The sequence below is a fragment of the Aspergillus steynii genome, assembly GCF_002849105.1.
Source record: "Aspergillus steynii IBT 23096 chromosome Unknown P170scaffold_9, whole genome shotgun sequence".
In the NCBI taxonomy this organism is placed as follows: Eukaryota; Fungi; Ascomycota; class Eurotiomycetes; order Eurotiales; family Aspergillaceae; genus Aspergillus; species Aspergillus steynii.
In genome coordinates, this window is record NW_020194406.1 from 1,492,449 (window position 1) to 1,505,519 (window position 13,071).

Below are 13,071 nucleotides of genomic sequence, written 5' to 3' on the forward strand. Positions count from 1 at the left end.
CGCAGCCCTACGCCAATGAAGATCGCCGCCGTTTTGCATGACTCGGTTCCGCTCCACCGCCTGCCGCGACTTTATTTTTTTCTTCGCTTCTTCTTTCTCTTCCTTTTCCCCTTCTCTTTGCCCACCGCAATTCTTCAATTCCATCTTTATATTCCTCCAGCCCGAAACCGTTGAAATGGAATAACACACGCTTGTTATCTCATCCATATCGTCCCAAAGACACCAGCCCAGAATTTCCCACATTCACATTATTCATGCAACTAGCTCGTCTCTCCGACTATCGCACCCCGACTATCACCACCAGCAATATTTACCACCTACGCTCTATACCTGTCATCCGCCCTTCCTATCCGTGGGACAACTCCGCCATTTCCCGTCGTATTTCCCTTCAGCCTCATACAATGAACCATAGGACAAGATCGAGATTAAGAGCATTTCACTTTTTCCAAAATCCTTGCGGGTAGCGGTGTGCGCCGCCCCCGTCACCTGCCTTATCCACCTTATCGTCGACTCGATAGTTCCGCTCTCTCGGCTCTCTGATACTTCGCATTTGGAGCCGTCTTATAGGCTCCAACCTTATTGGAACTTTAATCTCCTTGACTGTTTGGTCCAGATCCTCGAGATCATCTGCACTGAAAATGACCGGTACCTACCTATTGCCCTGCCCCTTGCATATAAGAATATGTCAGCATTCTTCTGGAACACCCCCTCTGGTTGGAAAAGCTGTGGGGATTCAAAATGCTGGTGCAACTATGGAGTACTAAACCCCTTGTTATAGTTCGAGATCGGTCTCGGCCGCTTGCCCAATGCCTGATGGCATTGCTCCCTCCATTCAATTTCATTACGCTCCACTACGCTTACTTTCTCGTAACGCCATTGATATGCAGCGCTATATTTTGGGGGGCTGCAACTCCATCTCGCAGCGTCGCATACGTCGACGCGTTGTTCATGTGCGTTAGTGCTATGACAGGAGCTGGACTAAACACTGTAAGATTTGTCCTGCGCGGTCGTCGCGAATCCCGGTTGACACTCTTCTCAGGTGGATCTATCTTCTTTAAACTCTTTTCAACAAAGCATTCTTTTTGTGCTTCTTTTTCTCGGACATGCTATCCTTATATCGAGCACTGTCCTTTTCGTCAGGAAGAGGGCTTTTGAATTAAAGTTCAAAGGCATCTCAAACGAACGAGCACAAAAAAGTCGATTGAATCAACTGTCATCTTTGAATCGCCCGTCCGACGGAGCCAATGACCCAGTTGACATTGAGCCAGGCCAGCAGTTGTCGGTTTTGAAATCTAACGGCACCCAACCTCTTGCAACGGTAGCTGCCGCTCCGGTAGAGACTTCGGTCATCCCGGAAAATGATGATCGCATTCGCTGGATGGATGATGATCAGACCACGATTGGCCACATGCGACCACGCTCACACCACCATTCCCATCGGGTCTTTCCAATGGTGGGTGTCGGGGCTCGGCCTGACTTGAATAACCACCCAAGAGATGTCCCTCCAAGTCTGTCTCTGCCCAAAGAGGCCGAAGAGGATGATATATCCCGCTTCAAGGGCATGCTGCAAGGAACGCAGAAATATTTTGCGTCCAAAGGCCTTATCTCTCGGAACTCTCAGTTCCATGGTCTTTCTCCCGAAGAGCGGGAGAAACTCGGCGGGGTCGAATATCGAGCTGTTTCCTTCTTGTCACTTATCGTTCTACTTTACTGGTTGATGTTCATGCTTTTTGGCATCATCGGAATGGGAGGCTGGCTGGAGGCAAACCATCCGGACATTGCCCGAGAAAACGGCTTGTCGCCTTTCTGGACCGGGGCTTTCTTCGCCGTATCTGCGTTTGTTAACAGTGGAATGTCTCTTTTGGATGCGAACATGACCGCATTACAAACAAGGTAACATAGCTGGCCTTGACTTTAGACTGTTGAAATCCGCTAACCCGTCCCTAGCGCCTACCCGCTTATCACGATGGGTATGCTGATTCTGGCCGGCAATACACTCTATCCCTGTTTCCTGAGATTCATTATCTGGACCATGAGGCGGTTGATTCCGAACCGACCAGATTGGGAGGCATGGAAGGTTACTTTAGACTTCATTCTGGATCACCCCAGAAGAGTATGTAAAGCGAGAATTGTGTACACTATTCTCTTGCTAACCGTCTGCTAGGTATACACAAATCTTTTTCCTGCTCGGCACACGTGGTATCTGTTGGGAACTATCATTTTCTTGAACGGCATCGATTGGGCTGGCTTTGAATTGCTTGCGATTGGTAATAAGGAGATTGAGGAATTACCAACGGGCTATCGGATTTTGGATGGTTTATTCCAAGCTTTGGGTACGTTACTCCATAACAGACTCTAGGACCATTGTGGCTATTTTGGTACTAATATCAATCGATTTGAAGCTGTGCGTGCGGGAGGTTTTTATGTCGTCACTATTGCCGACCTTCGTCAGGGGTTGCTTGTTTTATATGGTAAGGGTATACCTAGGTTTTTTGGCATCTGGATTTGACTAACTTTGGAATTAACTAGTTCTGATGATGGTTAGTGCTTCATGCCTCTGGGGTGTTTTGATATTATTCAATCTTGCTTTCGTGCCATACTAACCAGTCATCCAGTATGTCTCGGCATATCCCGTACTGGTGACCATAAGGTTTGTTTCACTTCACTCATAGAATTCTGATTGAGCCTTGCTAATATCACACAAGAAACACAAACGTATACGAAGAACGATCACTAGGAGTTTACGCCCATGATGAGCCGCACGAAGTTTCCGATTCTCGGACTTACTCAAGCGTACTCATTGATCTAGTCAGACATCGCCTACTTGGTCGAGAGGGCGCTTCTCCCAAAGAAGCATCCCGAAGCTACTTCGTTCACCAGCAGCTGCGGTCTCAACTCAGCCATGATATCTGGTGGATCGCCCTTGCAGTGCTCTTTATTGCCATTGCAGAATCATCCAACTTTAGGCGCGACCCCGTGGGGTACTCGACTTTCAATATTCTTTTTGAGACCGTCACCGCTTACGGCTGTGTTGGTGTCAGTGTTGGCTATCCAGGAACCAATTCTTCTTTTGTTGGCGCGTGCCATCCTATAAGCAAGCTGATCCTCGCGGCTGTCACCATTCGCGGTCGCCATAGGGGTCTTCCCGTTGCTATTGACCGGGCGATCATGCTGCCCAATGAGAACCTCGCGTGGGCTGAAGAGGAAGACGCTGCTCTCCGACGTGAACAATCACGTACTTGGGGTATGGAGAAGATGCCAGTGGGCGCGGTCTAATACTGCAGCAACCTTGACCACATCTTCTTTTACGTCACATGGCTATATAAAAGGAAGAAGTCTATATCTCCGAATGGCTTTTCTTGCCTTGTTATTGTTGATCAGCATAGCTCCTATGCAATCGCAGTATATAAAAAGTTTTTGCTGTTTTAGTCTATTGTTGTGTGTTTATTTTTTCTGGAATTACTGCAAGGTTTGAAGTATGTTTGAGTCAGTTATCTGTTGTTATTGTTATCTTGAATACGTCCTTTTGGTTTGAATTACACTTGTTCTTGCATTAAGCATCCTACATTATGCATGTTGATAATGCCAAAGTGAATTTAACACAATAAACATTATTTCGTTTCTAGCCTTAAAATTGAACTTTTGGATTGACCTCAACAAGTGAAACAAAAATTTATATCCCACATAGCTATCACCGGAACAAAGATACAGGGAATCAGATACCGGAAGTACAAAGGAAAAAGACGACTAAATAGCGGATGCAATGAAAAGGTTTACTCCTCTTCCATCTCGATCTCATCCTCATCCTCATCTTCTTCCTCCTCTTCCTCTTCCTCTTCGTCCTCATCGCCAGAGGAGTTCGCGTCCTCGCCGTCACTTTCATCATCGTCATCACCGCTGGCCGCGCCCTCATCCATAAACACATCCTTATCGGCTTCCTTATCCTCGGCCCTCCGCTTTTCCTCCTCACGTCTTGACTGTTCCATGAGGATGGCTCGCTCCTCACGCATCTTGCGCTGCGACTTGACGAACGCACCAAGCGGGGTCGACTCCCAGTCCACATCCTTCAGGAAGGTCTCCACCTCCGCCCGGTTCCGGGGGGTGTATGTGACGCTGAGTCTGCGCTGCTCGATCCAGCGGGCGTTGGCTTCGACCTTCTGCACCAGAAGCAAGATGCTCTGGTTGACCTTGGCGTTCTTGTTTCCGCCGGAGCGCGAGCTGACTTGCTTCAGCCAGCGCTTCAAGGAAACAACGACGGGGACGGAGAGCTCGGGGAAGGCGATGTGCTTCGTCCATAGGACAAAGAACTCGGACAAAAGCTCGGCGATTTGCTCGCCGACGCCGTCTTGGTAGACACGGGTACGGAGGTAAGATTTCGGGGTACGGATCGTGGTGTTGAAGTCGAGTTGTTTGAGGGTGCTGGATTTGGGGGGCTTGCGCATCTCGGCGAGGTTGAGAACTTCAACGAGCGCAGAGGCAAGGGGAATGTAGGTTCCCGTGGCTCGGGAGAGACGGAGGAGGGATCGGGTCATCTGGAAACGAAGAGGGAGGTATTGCGCCGTGGGGATGAGGCGCATCGCACCGATGGTGATCTGGACGACGGGGTAGATGAGAGGGCGCATGGCCGACTGCTTGCCGAGCTTGGCTTCGACGAGACCATCGCAGTGCTGAGAAAGGACGCGGGACCAGAAGTCAAGCGAGTGGACGTATTGCCAGTTGTAGATGGTCTTGTAGGACTCCTTGGAGGTGTTGGTGATGCTGCTTCGGAGGTGAATGGCGAGCTGGCGAATAAAGTTGAACCCTGCGGTGTAGGAAACGTTCTGGTCGATGCCCCAGAGTTCAGCGGCCGAGTTCTTCATCAGGTTCACACCTGGGAGAGTGTGCACGGTGGTGTTTCTGCTGCCCTTCACAACGCCCTCATAAGAGGCCTTGAGAACAGACTCTTTGAGCCCAGCATCGCCAATCACCATCAATCGCCGCAACAGAAGGAATGCCGTGATCCGAGTCGCCTCCGCGGTGGAGACATCAGCCCAAATCGCAACGATCGTCTTAACAAGAACCTTGAGAAGCTTCCGGAACTGGAGGAGATAAGGGAGCATAGGCTCGATGGACGAGAGAGTCAGCTTAAGTGTCTGTTCATCGGAGAGATTCGTGAGCAGCTGATGAACGGAGGATGTATGCGACTTGATGAGAGGCGTGAGAGTCTTGAACTTCTTCGAATCGAGAGACAACTTGACTTTGCCGGACGCGGTCTCCTTAACCGGAAGGTGATGCGAAAGAACTCTTGGAACATTGCTGAGAGCTGTAATGAGAACCTGGTGATACACATCTGGGTCCGAGATCGAATATTTTTGCTCTTGGGCTTCGACTTCGTTCACGTAGGCAGCGGCACGGAATGCAAGGACGGCTTGCCGCATCGCCCGAATGGAGTTCTGCTCTTCCATCAACTTCTGCCACTTCTTGACCATTCCGATCGTTAACGTATTGCTCGTCGTCTCTTCCTCCTCCTCTTCCTTCTGGGCCGCCTTCTTCTTCTTCTTCTTCGCCGGCTCTTCGTCCTCTTCTTCGCTCAGCTCGTCGACTTCCGCCAGGTCCCCGTGATCACCGAAATCAAGCAACTCCGAGTCGTTTTCTTTCAGGTACTTGTAGAAATCCGGGTCCTTTTCTTTCAAAGCCTCCAGCTGGCCCTTGTGCGCCTCGAAATCGTCCTCCCCACTGGCGTCGGATCCTTCATCGTCATCGCTTTGAGCTGCCGGTCCGTCTGCTTCCTCACTGCCAGAATCCTCAGAAGCTTCTTCCTCGTCTTTTTGCTCTTCCGATCGCTTGCGCTTTCCGATCTTCGGGGTGACATCCTTCTTCTGTGTCTTCTTGCCCTTGTTGGCATCGGCGTCCGCAATGTCGAATCCGCCGGAAAAGAAATCGTCCACGTTCATTTCCGCAAAGGCATTCTGCTTCTTCTCCTGCTCGGGTCCCTCCTCATCCCCCTCCTCTCTTTCCGCTCTCTTTAGAGCATTGTCAGCCTTGCGCTTGTCCTTGAGGTTGTTGCGCTGCTTGATCTTCGCAACCGATTTCCGACGTTCGAGCACATCCTTCAGATGCTTCTTCTCGAACTTCTTGGTGGATTTCTTTTGACCTCCAGCCATTGTGCCTCAGAGTCCCGATCCAGACGCACGGATTAGGATAAGACTAATAGGACAATAGGAATGGAGTGGAAAATTGATGCGACAGAGAGCTTTCCCTGAGTGAAAGGTTTTTTTTGGAAAAAAAAAAAAAAAATCGGGAAGATTATCGGGGCAGAAAATGGCGGTGCCGATGCGCCCAATTGGGTGACCGCCTTTCATTTCCCCTCAGATTCGCCGTCATGGAGATATACTCCAACTGTTAGTTCCACATCCTCAAGAACACCGATTGCGGTCTCTGCAAACGATACGTTTCTGTCATGTATACCCAGCGTCCTCTGGCATATGCGCCCACACCCTATAGCTACACCCCTAATCCGGCTCTGTCAGCGTCCATTAATCTTGATGAGGTACGACGGAGTGTCCGGTCTGTTTGCTAGGCAGCTGGGCTAACTGCTTCTTCGTCAGGAAGTCAAACTCGCCTCGAGCTCTACGGAGCGGGATCTTTACGAGTCCTTAGCCGAGATATACAGTATTATCGTGACCCTAGATGGTCTGGAGAAGGCCTACATCAAGGACGTGGTGACGGAAGCCGAGTACACGGAAACGTGCACCCGACTACTGAAGCAATACAAGTCCAGTCTGGGTGATGATACGGTCGCGAGGGAGTTTGTCGACCTAGAGACGTTTAAGCGGACGTGGGGGGTGAGTCCGTTTCTTTGGCCGCTATCAAGCCATATGATCTAACGTATTATCTCTCTGGTCTAGCTGGAATGCCCTCGTGCCACAGAACGCCTACGCATCGGTCTCCCCGCCACGGTCGAACAAGCCTCCCACTCTACGCCGGCAGCCAATCTGGGCTCCGCAGCAGCTGGTCCTGCGGCGGGCGCTTCGGGCAGTCTGATCTTAACGGCCACGGAGAATTTCATTACGTTTTTAGATGCGCTGAAACTGAACATGGTCTCCAAAGATGCTTTGCACCCGCTGCTCTCGGAAGTCATCCAGTCGGTCAACAAGGTGACTGACGGGGACTTTGAGAACCGGGGAAAGATCATCCAATGGCTGATCGCCTTGAACCAAATGCGTGCGACGGAAGAGCTGAGTGAAGAACAGGCCAGAGAATTGGCTTTTGATATCGAGCAAGCATATCAAGGGTTCAAGTCCACATTGGGGTGAAACAGGGTCTTGATCCATCATATCGTAGGTGGTTAATGCGGGGGGCATTGGCGTTGGGGAGTGTTGTATTCGATTTATCCGAGAGTGTTAATAGTCATTTCCTTTTGGTCTATCAAAAAGGAAGAAAGGAAGAAGAAACAGAAGAGGATCTTTGGACCGGAGCGGATCCGATCCGCGGAACTTTTGCCGCCGGCCTTTCCTCTTTGGGCGATCACGACTTTTTTTTTTTTTCTTTTTTCTTTCTTTTTTCTTTCTTTTTTCTTTCTTTTTTCTTTCTTTTTTTGCCCCGGTGCCTGAGGCCCGACCAGAACCCGTTCTCCCGTTTGCCACGGGACCGACCTTTATTTAGGATCAGAGGGGCCTTGTCCTGCCTGCGCCGACTGGGAAGAACCACGCACAGGATCTTTCGTCCGCTCTTCCACATTCGCCCAACATGATCAGTGCCGATCCCGAGGAGCCTCTACATGGTATGTGTCACACCCTCTCTAGTACGTCCCTTGAGGGATAGGCGTGACGGGGAACTGATAAGTCTCTCAGTGCTCGACCTACCCCAGATTCATACCAAACCTTCCGGCACCGAGATCCTACGAGCCCTCGACCTCCTAGCGATTAAGCCTCGCAGCTTCGGCTCTAGTTCTAAAACCCAGGAGGCGGCCAAGGGCAGAAGCGTTCACCCAGCTGGCATTACCCGTTATCTGACAACGATCATCTCGAGCTCGCTTTCATGGCTCGATACCGACGAACTGCGGGAGGCAGTCTGGGATGCCACCTCGGCTCGACTCAGTGAGCGGTGTGGTCGAACTGGTACGCGGGAGACAATTCCGTGCTCTTTCATCGCCCTCTGGTTGTCCATGCTCTAACCCATGGTTGTAATAGCAATGCCTGCCATGTCCCGGCTTTTCACCGTCCCAAGCCTTTCGGGCGAAGAACTCACCCTGACCCTGCACGAGCCTTCCCTGACCGCTGATAACCTGGGCATGAAAACCTGGGTCTCCTCATATCTCCTCTCCCAACGACTTCACTCCGTTCTTGAGTCCACGCCGCCGTTGGTCCCGTCCACGGCCACGATCCCAAAGACCGACCGGACTCTGCGAGCGCTGGAGCTAGGATCAGGAACCGGTCTCGTAGGACTTGCCTTTGCCGCCATCCACGGAGAGTCCGCTTCCGTCCATCTCACCGATCTTCCGGTCATTGTCCCCAACCTGGCCCATAATGCAGCTCTCAATGTCGAACTGCTCACCAAGTCCAACGCACATGTCACGACGGGGGTTCTAGATTGGTCCGTTGACCCGGAGCCACTCTCAACCCCCCAAGGAAAATACGATCTCATCCTAGCCGCCGATCCTCTGTACTCGCCCAAACATCCAAAATGGCTGGTTGATACGATCGGCCACTGGCTTAGTCGCGGACTTGATGCTCGTGTCGTCGTCGAGATGCCGCTGCGGGATGCCTACCTACCCCAAGTACAGGAATTTCGGCAGCGGATGACAGATACTGGGCTAACGGCCGTCGACGAGGGAGAGGAAATTGGATATGATGACTGGGAGACGGCGGACGGGGGAGCGCTCGCAGTCCGGTGTTGGTGGTCCATCTGGGGGTGGAGCGAGAAGCTCTAAGTCGATCATGGGTCTCCACCACTCTCCATCTGTCATCAACATGGCAGGATCCACGACGTCACGAGAACAAACGATACACGAACGATGATAGAATATCACGGATACAGCATCGATAGATAGACAAGAAGACTAGACAGACACTCAATGGTAACCATCAGCTGGTATCTCAGAACGATGGCCAATTAACAAATTTCGAATTCCTATGTATCTGGACCAATCTGCCCATGTAATAAGATAAAAAAAAAAAGAGCCATAAAAGCCATATGGTCGACGATTTGAGGATGTTAAACTTGTCGGGTTGGTTCGCCGAAGAAAAAAGAAGCGAGAAGTCCAGCTGAACGCTCCACCTCACGTGTGGCCAGTCTGATGACGTCGTCCGCTGCCATTATTTCCATCTGCCGTCCATCTCCCTCTCGACTTTATCAAAACAAATACCCAAACCGATGGTTAAACTGTTAATGACATCCAAAAGTGATTAGCTTGAACATATTACGATTTTTGCAACTCCAGTGAATTCATATTATTCTTTCCTGATAACTCATAACCTACTCTCCATCCATCGATACCCCCGCTTCCACCACCAAACCAACTCCCAGACATCAAAATGGTCATCGGCCTCTTAACAATAGCCGCCATTCCCACGGTAACAGGTGCGTCGCTGGCCGTCAGCGAACAGCGCAAGGCCAACCAGCGCAAGGAAGACGAGCGGCGCATGAGGAAATTCCACATCGACGTAGAAAGCGCCGGAGAGACCCAAGAAGACAGCGAGGTGAATGGGAAACGGTTCGTGGTGAGAGACGAGAAGGTAGGGAAATCACAAACTCCGATCGGACTCCCCCTCCCCCTCTCCAATTTCTTGGTCTGCACGCGCGATGTATCTTTGAGTGAGAACTGTAATATCAAGGCGGCTAGCTGATTCGTCTCGCATTAATGTGTAGATCTACCTGGATGACCCCGAGGAATCGAATCGCCAAACCCCCTCGCATACCTCCCAGGCGTTCTACATCGAATACCCCGAGCTGGATCATATGAAGCATTTGGATCGGGGGAATGGGCTTGTCACCAGCGTAACGCATATCCCGCCTCTGCTGCATTGGATCTACGCGGACAAGGAAACGCACCAGCTCAAGTACGGGAACCGCACGGGGAGCGCGGAGCATATCGTGGGACCGTGGGACTGGACGGACGAAGAGAAGACGATCACGCTCGAGGAGAACCGGCAGTTCGTAGCGGTTCAGGAGGAGGATGGGGCGTGGGCCGTCTACTTTGATCGGGACAGAGATGACCTGGAGGGCGTGCTGGAGGAACAAGGGAAATTGGATAATGCGTTTGCGCCCATCAATTTGAAAAGGTCGATGGTTCCGCAGGCCGTGCTGGATCTACAGGAGGCGAAGTTGGAGAAGTTCAAGCAGCTCCAGGCTGCGTATGCGGCGCAGCAGTTGAGGGCTGCTCAGCAGGCAAAAGCGCAGCAGGCCCAACAAGAGCAGCAGTGACAGAGTAATGACAATTCATGATTGACGTCTTATATTTATTGGCGTATTCAATTTGTGCCTCGGATTGGGAATCGTAATGTTTTTGAGTAAGATGCTACTGTACATGGCTGAGATTAAAGAAGGACTGGATCCTCAAAAGAGTCATCAAGAGGAACTGAAGTTTGAACACCAGTAAACTCTTAATTGTCCAGGCCACCCCAGCTGCCACCATCGCTATCAGATTCTGCGCCAGGATTGCCTGTAGTCTTCCTGTTACGACTGGCCGTGATGGCACCTTTCTTTTTGTTCTCCATCCGTCGTTCAAAGCCGCTCTTCGTGCTGATTTTGGTCCGGTGTTGTTTCTTGTCGCCCTCAGTAACGTTGGGGTTCGTCTGTCTAGCCTTGACGCCGTGCTTCTTGAGCTCTTTCTTGTTCTTCTTGCTAATATCGGGTAAAGAATCCAACAGCCACTTCTGTACGGATTTGTCGCCCTCCATCCCGCGTAGCTTCTCACTGGCATCGATGATATTGGCAATGCTCTTGACGTAGGGGATATCCTCCTTGGTGTAGTACGTGACAGCAACGCCACCTTCGCGGCCGGCTCGTCCGGTTCTTCCAACTCGGTGGACGTAGACCGCCGCTGAGTTCGGAATATCGTAATTGACAACGCCGTTGATGCCTCGGAAGTCAACTCCACGGGCTAAAAGATCCGTCGTGACAAGGATCCAAATCTCGCCCTTGCGGAAATCCTTCATGATCTCGGAGCGCTGACTGTCCGACATCTCCGAATGAAGAACCGCTATCCGAGAAGAGCCACCGGCCTCAGGGGGGATGTCGTAACGCAATTCGGACTGTAGAGCCACTGCTCGGGGGATAGTTTGGGTAAAAATCAAGAACGGCGGGCGAAGACGCACATCCGAGGCCGCTGCTGCAGAGGGACGAAGGAGCTGTCGGAGACCCAGGAGTTTCCCTTGTTCCGTTGCAGCGTAGACCAGCTTGTGCTGGATGTTTGGAATTGCGGAATCTTTCAAGCCGACGACAAGGCGGATCAAGGGGTAGGATTTTGTCAGAGTAGAGGCGTCTTTGCGCTCCTTAATCAATGATTTGGTGAGATCCTCAATATTAGACCCCATCGTGGCCGACCAGAGACTCGCACGAAGCTCTGGATGCGTGCATGCGCGCCAGATATCAAGGGTTTGTTCGCGGAAGAGAGGATCGAGAAGAACATCGGCTTCGTCAAGCACAATGTTTCTCACCAGTGGCAGAGAAGCCAGTGGTTTTTTTCGGTTTTCGGAAAGCGCATTAACCAGAAGTAGAGGCGTTGTGACGAGGATATCACTCTTGGTTACGGCCGGCTTACTCTTGCCTTTCTTTTCCGTGATGGTTTCTTCGTCCTCCGATTCCGATGCGTCTGAGCTGTCTTCATTCAAAACATCGTTGCTGCCACTTCCAGACTCGTCCGTACGCTCCGCCACTAGCATGCCCTTCTTCATCAGCGTGATCTTCACGCCGGTTCCCCGAACTAGTTTCCGGCCCTCGTTAACAATCTGCCCCGCGAGCTCCTTGGTCGGGGCAACAACGATAGAAAAGATGCCCCGCTCTTCCTGCTGCTCGTGGTGATGGCGCACAATCTTGTTGATAACAGGAATCAGGAATGACAGCGTTTTCCCACTTCCCGTGGGCGCGACAACCAAGAGATCCGGTTCCACCGATTCGTCCGTCTTTGACTTCTGGGAAGCGGCAGGCGCTCCGAGCAGCAGAGGGAGAGTACCCAATTGCACCTCCGTCGGAACAGTAAAACCCTGTTCGGCAATGTTCTCTGCAAGACGACTCGAAATTTTATACTTGGCGCGCAATTCCTTGAAAGAGACAAGCGGTTGCGGGAAAAGTTGACGAGCCTTCTTCTGCTCCTTCTTCGTGAGGGTCTGAGAAGCTTTCTCTTTCTGCTGCTGCTTCTTCTTCTTCTTTTTCTTCGGCTCGTCGGTTGGCACTTGCACCGACTGAATCTCCTCCAGATCCCGCAGATCCGTCACCTTAATCTTGTGCGCATTCAGAATAGTTCGACACTGCACTTCATCCATAGAGTCATCCTCTTCATCTTCAGAAACGCCATCCTGGAGAGACACTTCGACTTGCTCCTTCTTCGCCGCTTTAGCTGCCGAAGATCTTTTCCCGGATCCAAAAAAGTCTAGATCCGCTTCGTCTTCAGATCGGGGTTCATCATCCCCTACATGACCTCTCTTCCGCTTTTTCCCTAGTTTTTGCTCGGCGACGAGCCTTTCGGCTTCGGCATTATGGAAAAGCTGGGGGGTTTCAGCCTTGCCCTTGGAAGGGAGAGATTGCGCCGAAGACGGAGTGGCACTGGTCTTGAACTTGGCAGACCGAGTTAATAGTTTAAATGCATCCATCTTTTTTTCAGGTACACGGGAATGAATGAGACCACCATAGAAAATGGGGCCTAGCGAGCAATCAGCTACTCCGTGGGTTTAGAGGGGCTTGGTTGGAAATTATGAGGTGGATGAAGGAAACATTTCAATATCAAGAGAAGAAAAAAAAAGTCCGGGGCAGAAATTCTTTCCCGCACGGACCAATCAGAGGGGAGCGACCAGCCCAGCGTCTTCAACGGTTGGTTTGCCCATTATTGAACGCGTGGAAAGCAACGTTGCAATTCGAGTAACAGTCAATTTA

The 13,071-nt window shown here is 51.2% G+C and overlaps 4 protein-coding genes across 4 annotated transcripts; 2 read left to right on the plus strand and 2 right to left on the minus strand.

The window, feature by feature from the left end:
* Nucleotides 1-289: 289 nt before the first annotated feature.
* On the plus strand, nucleotides 290-3,276 carry P170DRAFT_503516 (putative potassium transporter; the record flags this gene model as incomplete). Its single annotated transcript, XM_024854206.1, has 7 exons — nucleotides 290-987; nucleotides 1,040-1,893; nucleotides 1,948-2,113; nucleotides 2,165-2,333; nucleotides 2,403-2,471; nucleotides 2,608-2,650; nucleotides 2,706-3,276. The coding sequence occupies exons 1-7, from the start codon at nucleotides 739-741 to the stop codon at nucleotides 3,274-3,276; spliced, it is 2,121 nt and encodes a 706-aa protein (XP_024699934.1). The 5' UTR covers nucleotides 290-738.
* A 378-nt stretch (nucleotides 3,277-3,654) lies between these two features.
* On the minus strand, nucleotides 3,655-6,239 carry P170DRAFT_440882 (mRNA-binding ribosome synthesis protein NOC2). Its single transcript, XM_024850179.1, has one exon. It carries the CDS (start codon nucleotides 6,141-6,143, stop codon nucleotides 3,774-3,776), a length of 2,370 nt encoding a protein of 789 aa, XP_024699935.1. The 5' UTR covers nucleotides 6,144-6,239; the 3' UTR covers nucleotides 3,655-3,773.
* Nucleotides 6,240-6,397: 158 nt separating this feature from the next.
* On the plus strand, nucleotides 6,398-10,425 carry P170DRAFT_459129 (S-adenosylmethionine-dependent methyltransferase; the record flags this gene model as incomplete). Its single annotated transcript, XM_024851846.1, has 9 exons — nucleotides 6,398-6,529; nucleotides 6,588-6,824; nucleotides 6,888-7,291; nucleotides 7,737-7,762; nucleotides 7,833-8,099; nucleotides 8,172-8,873; nucleotides 9,508-9,716; nucleotides 9,850-10,281; nucleotides 10,408-10,425. Exons 1-9 carry the CDS (start codon nucleotides 6,440-6,442, stop codon nucleotides 10,423-10,425), a joined length of 2,385 nt encoding a protein of 794 aa, XP_024699936.1. The 5' UTR covers nucleotides 6,398-6,439.
* Nucleotides 10,426-10,592: 167 nt separating this feature from the next.
* On the minus strand, nucleotides 10,593-12,791 carry rok1 (RNA-dependent ATPase ROK1; the record flags this gene model as incomplete). Its single annotated transcript, XM_024846006.1, has 1 exon — nucleotides 10,593-12,791. A coding segment is annotated over one exon (2,199 nt), but the record flags the coding sequence as incomplete, so codon positions are not given.
* Between the last annotated feature and the right edge of the window lie 280 nt (nucleotides 12,792-13,071).

Excerpts from the sequence above, each read along its gene's own strand:
- P170DRAFT_440882 (XM_024850179.1), bottom strand. The coding sequence starts at position 6,143 with ATGGCTGGAGGTCAAAAGAAATCCACCAAGAAGTTCGAGAAGAAGCAT.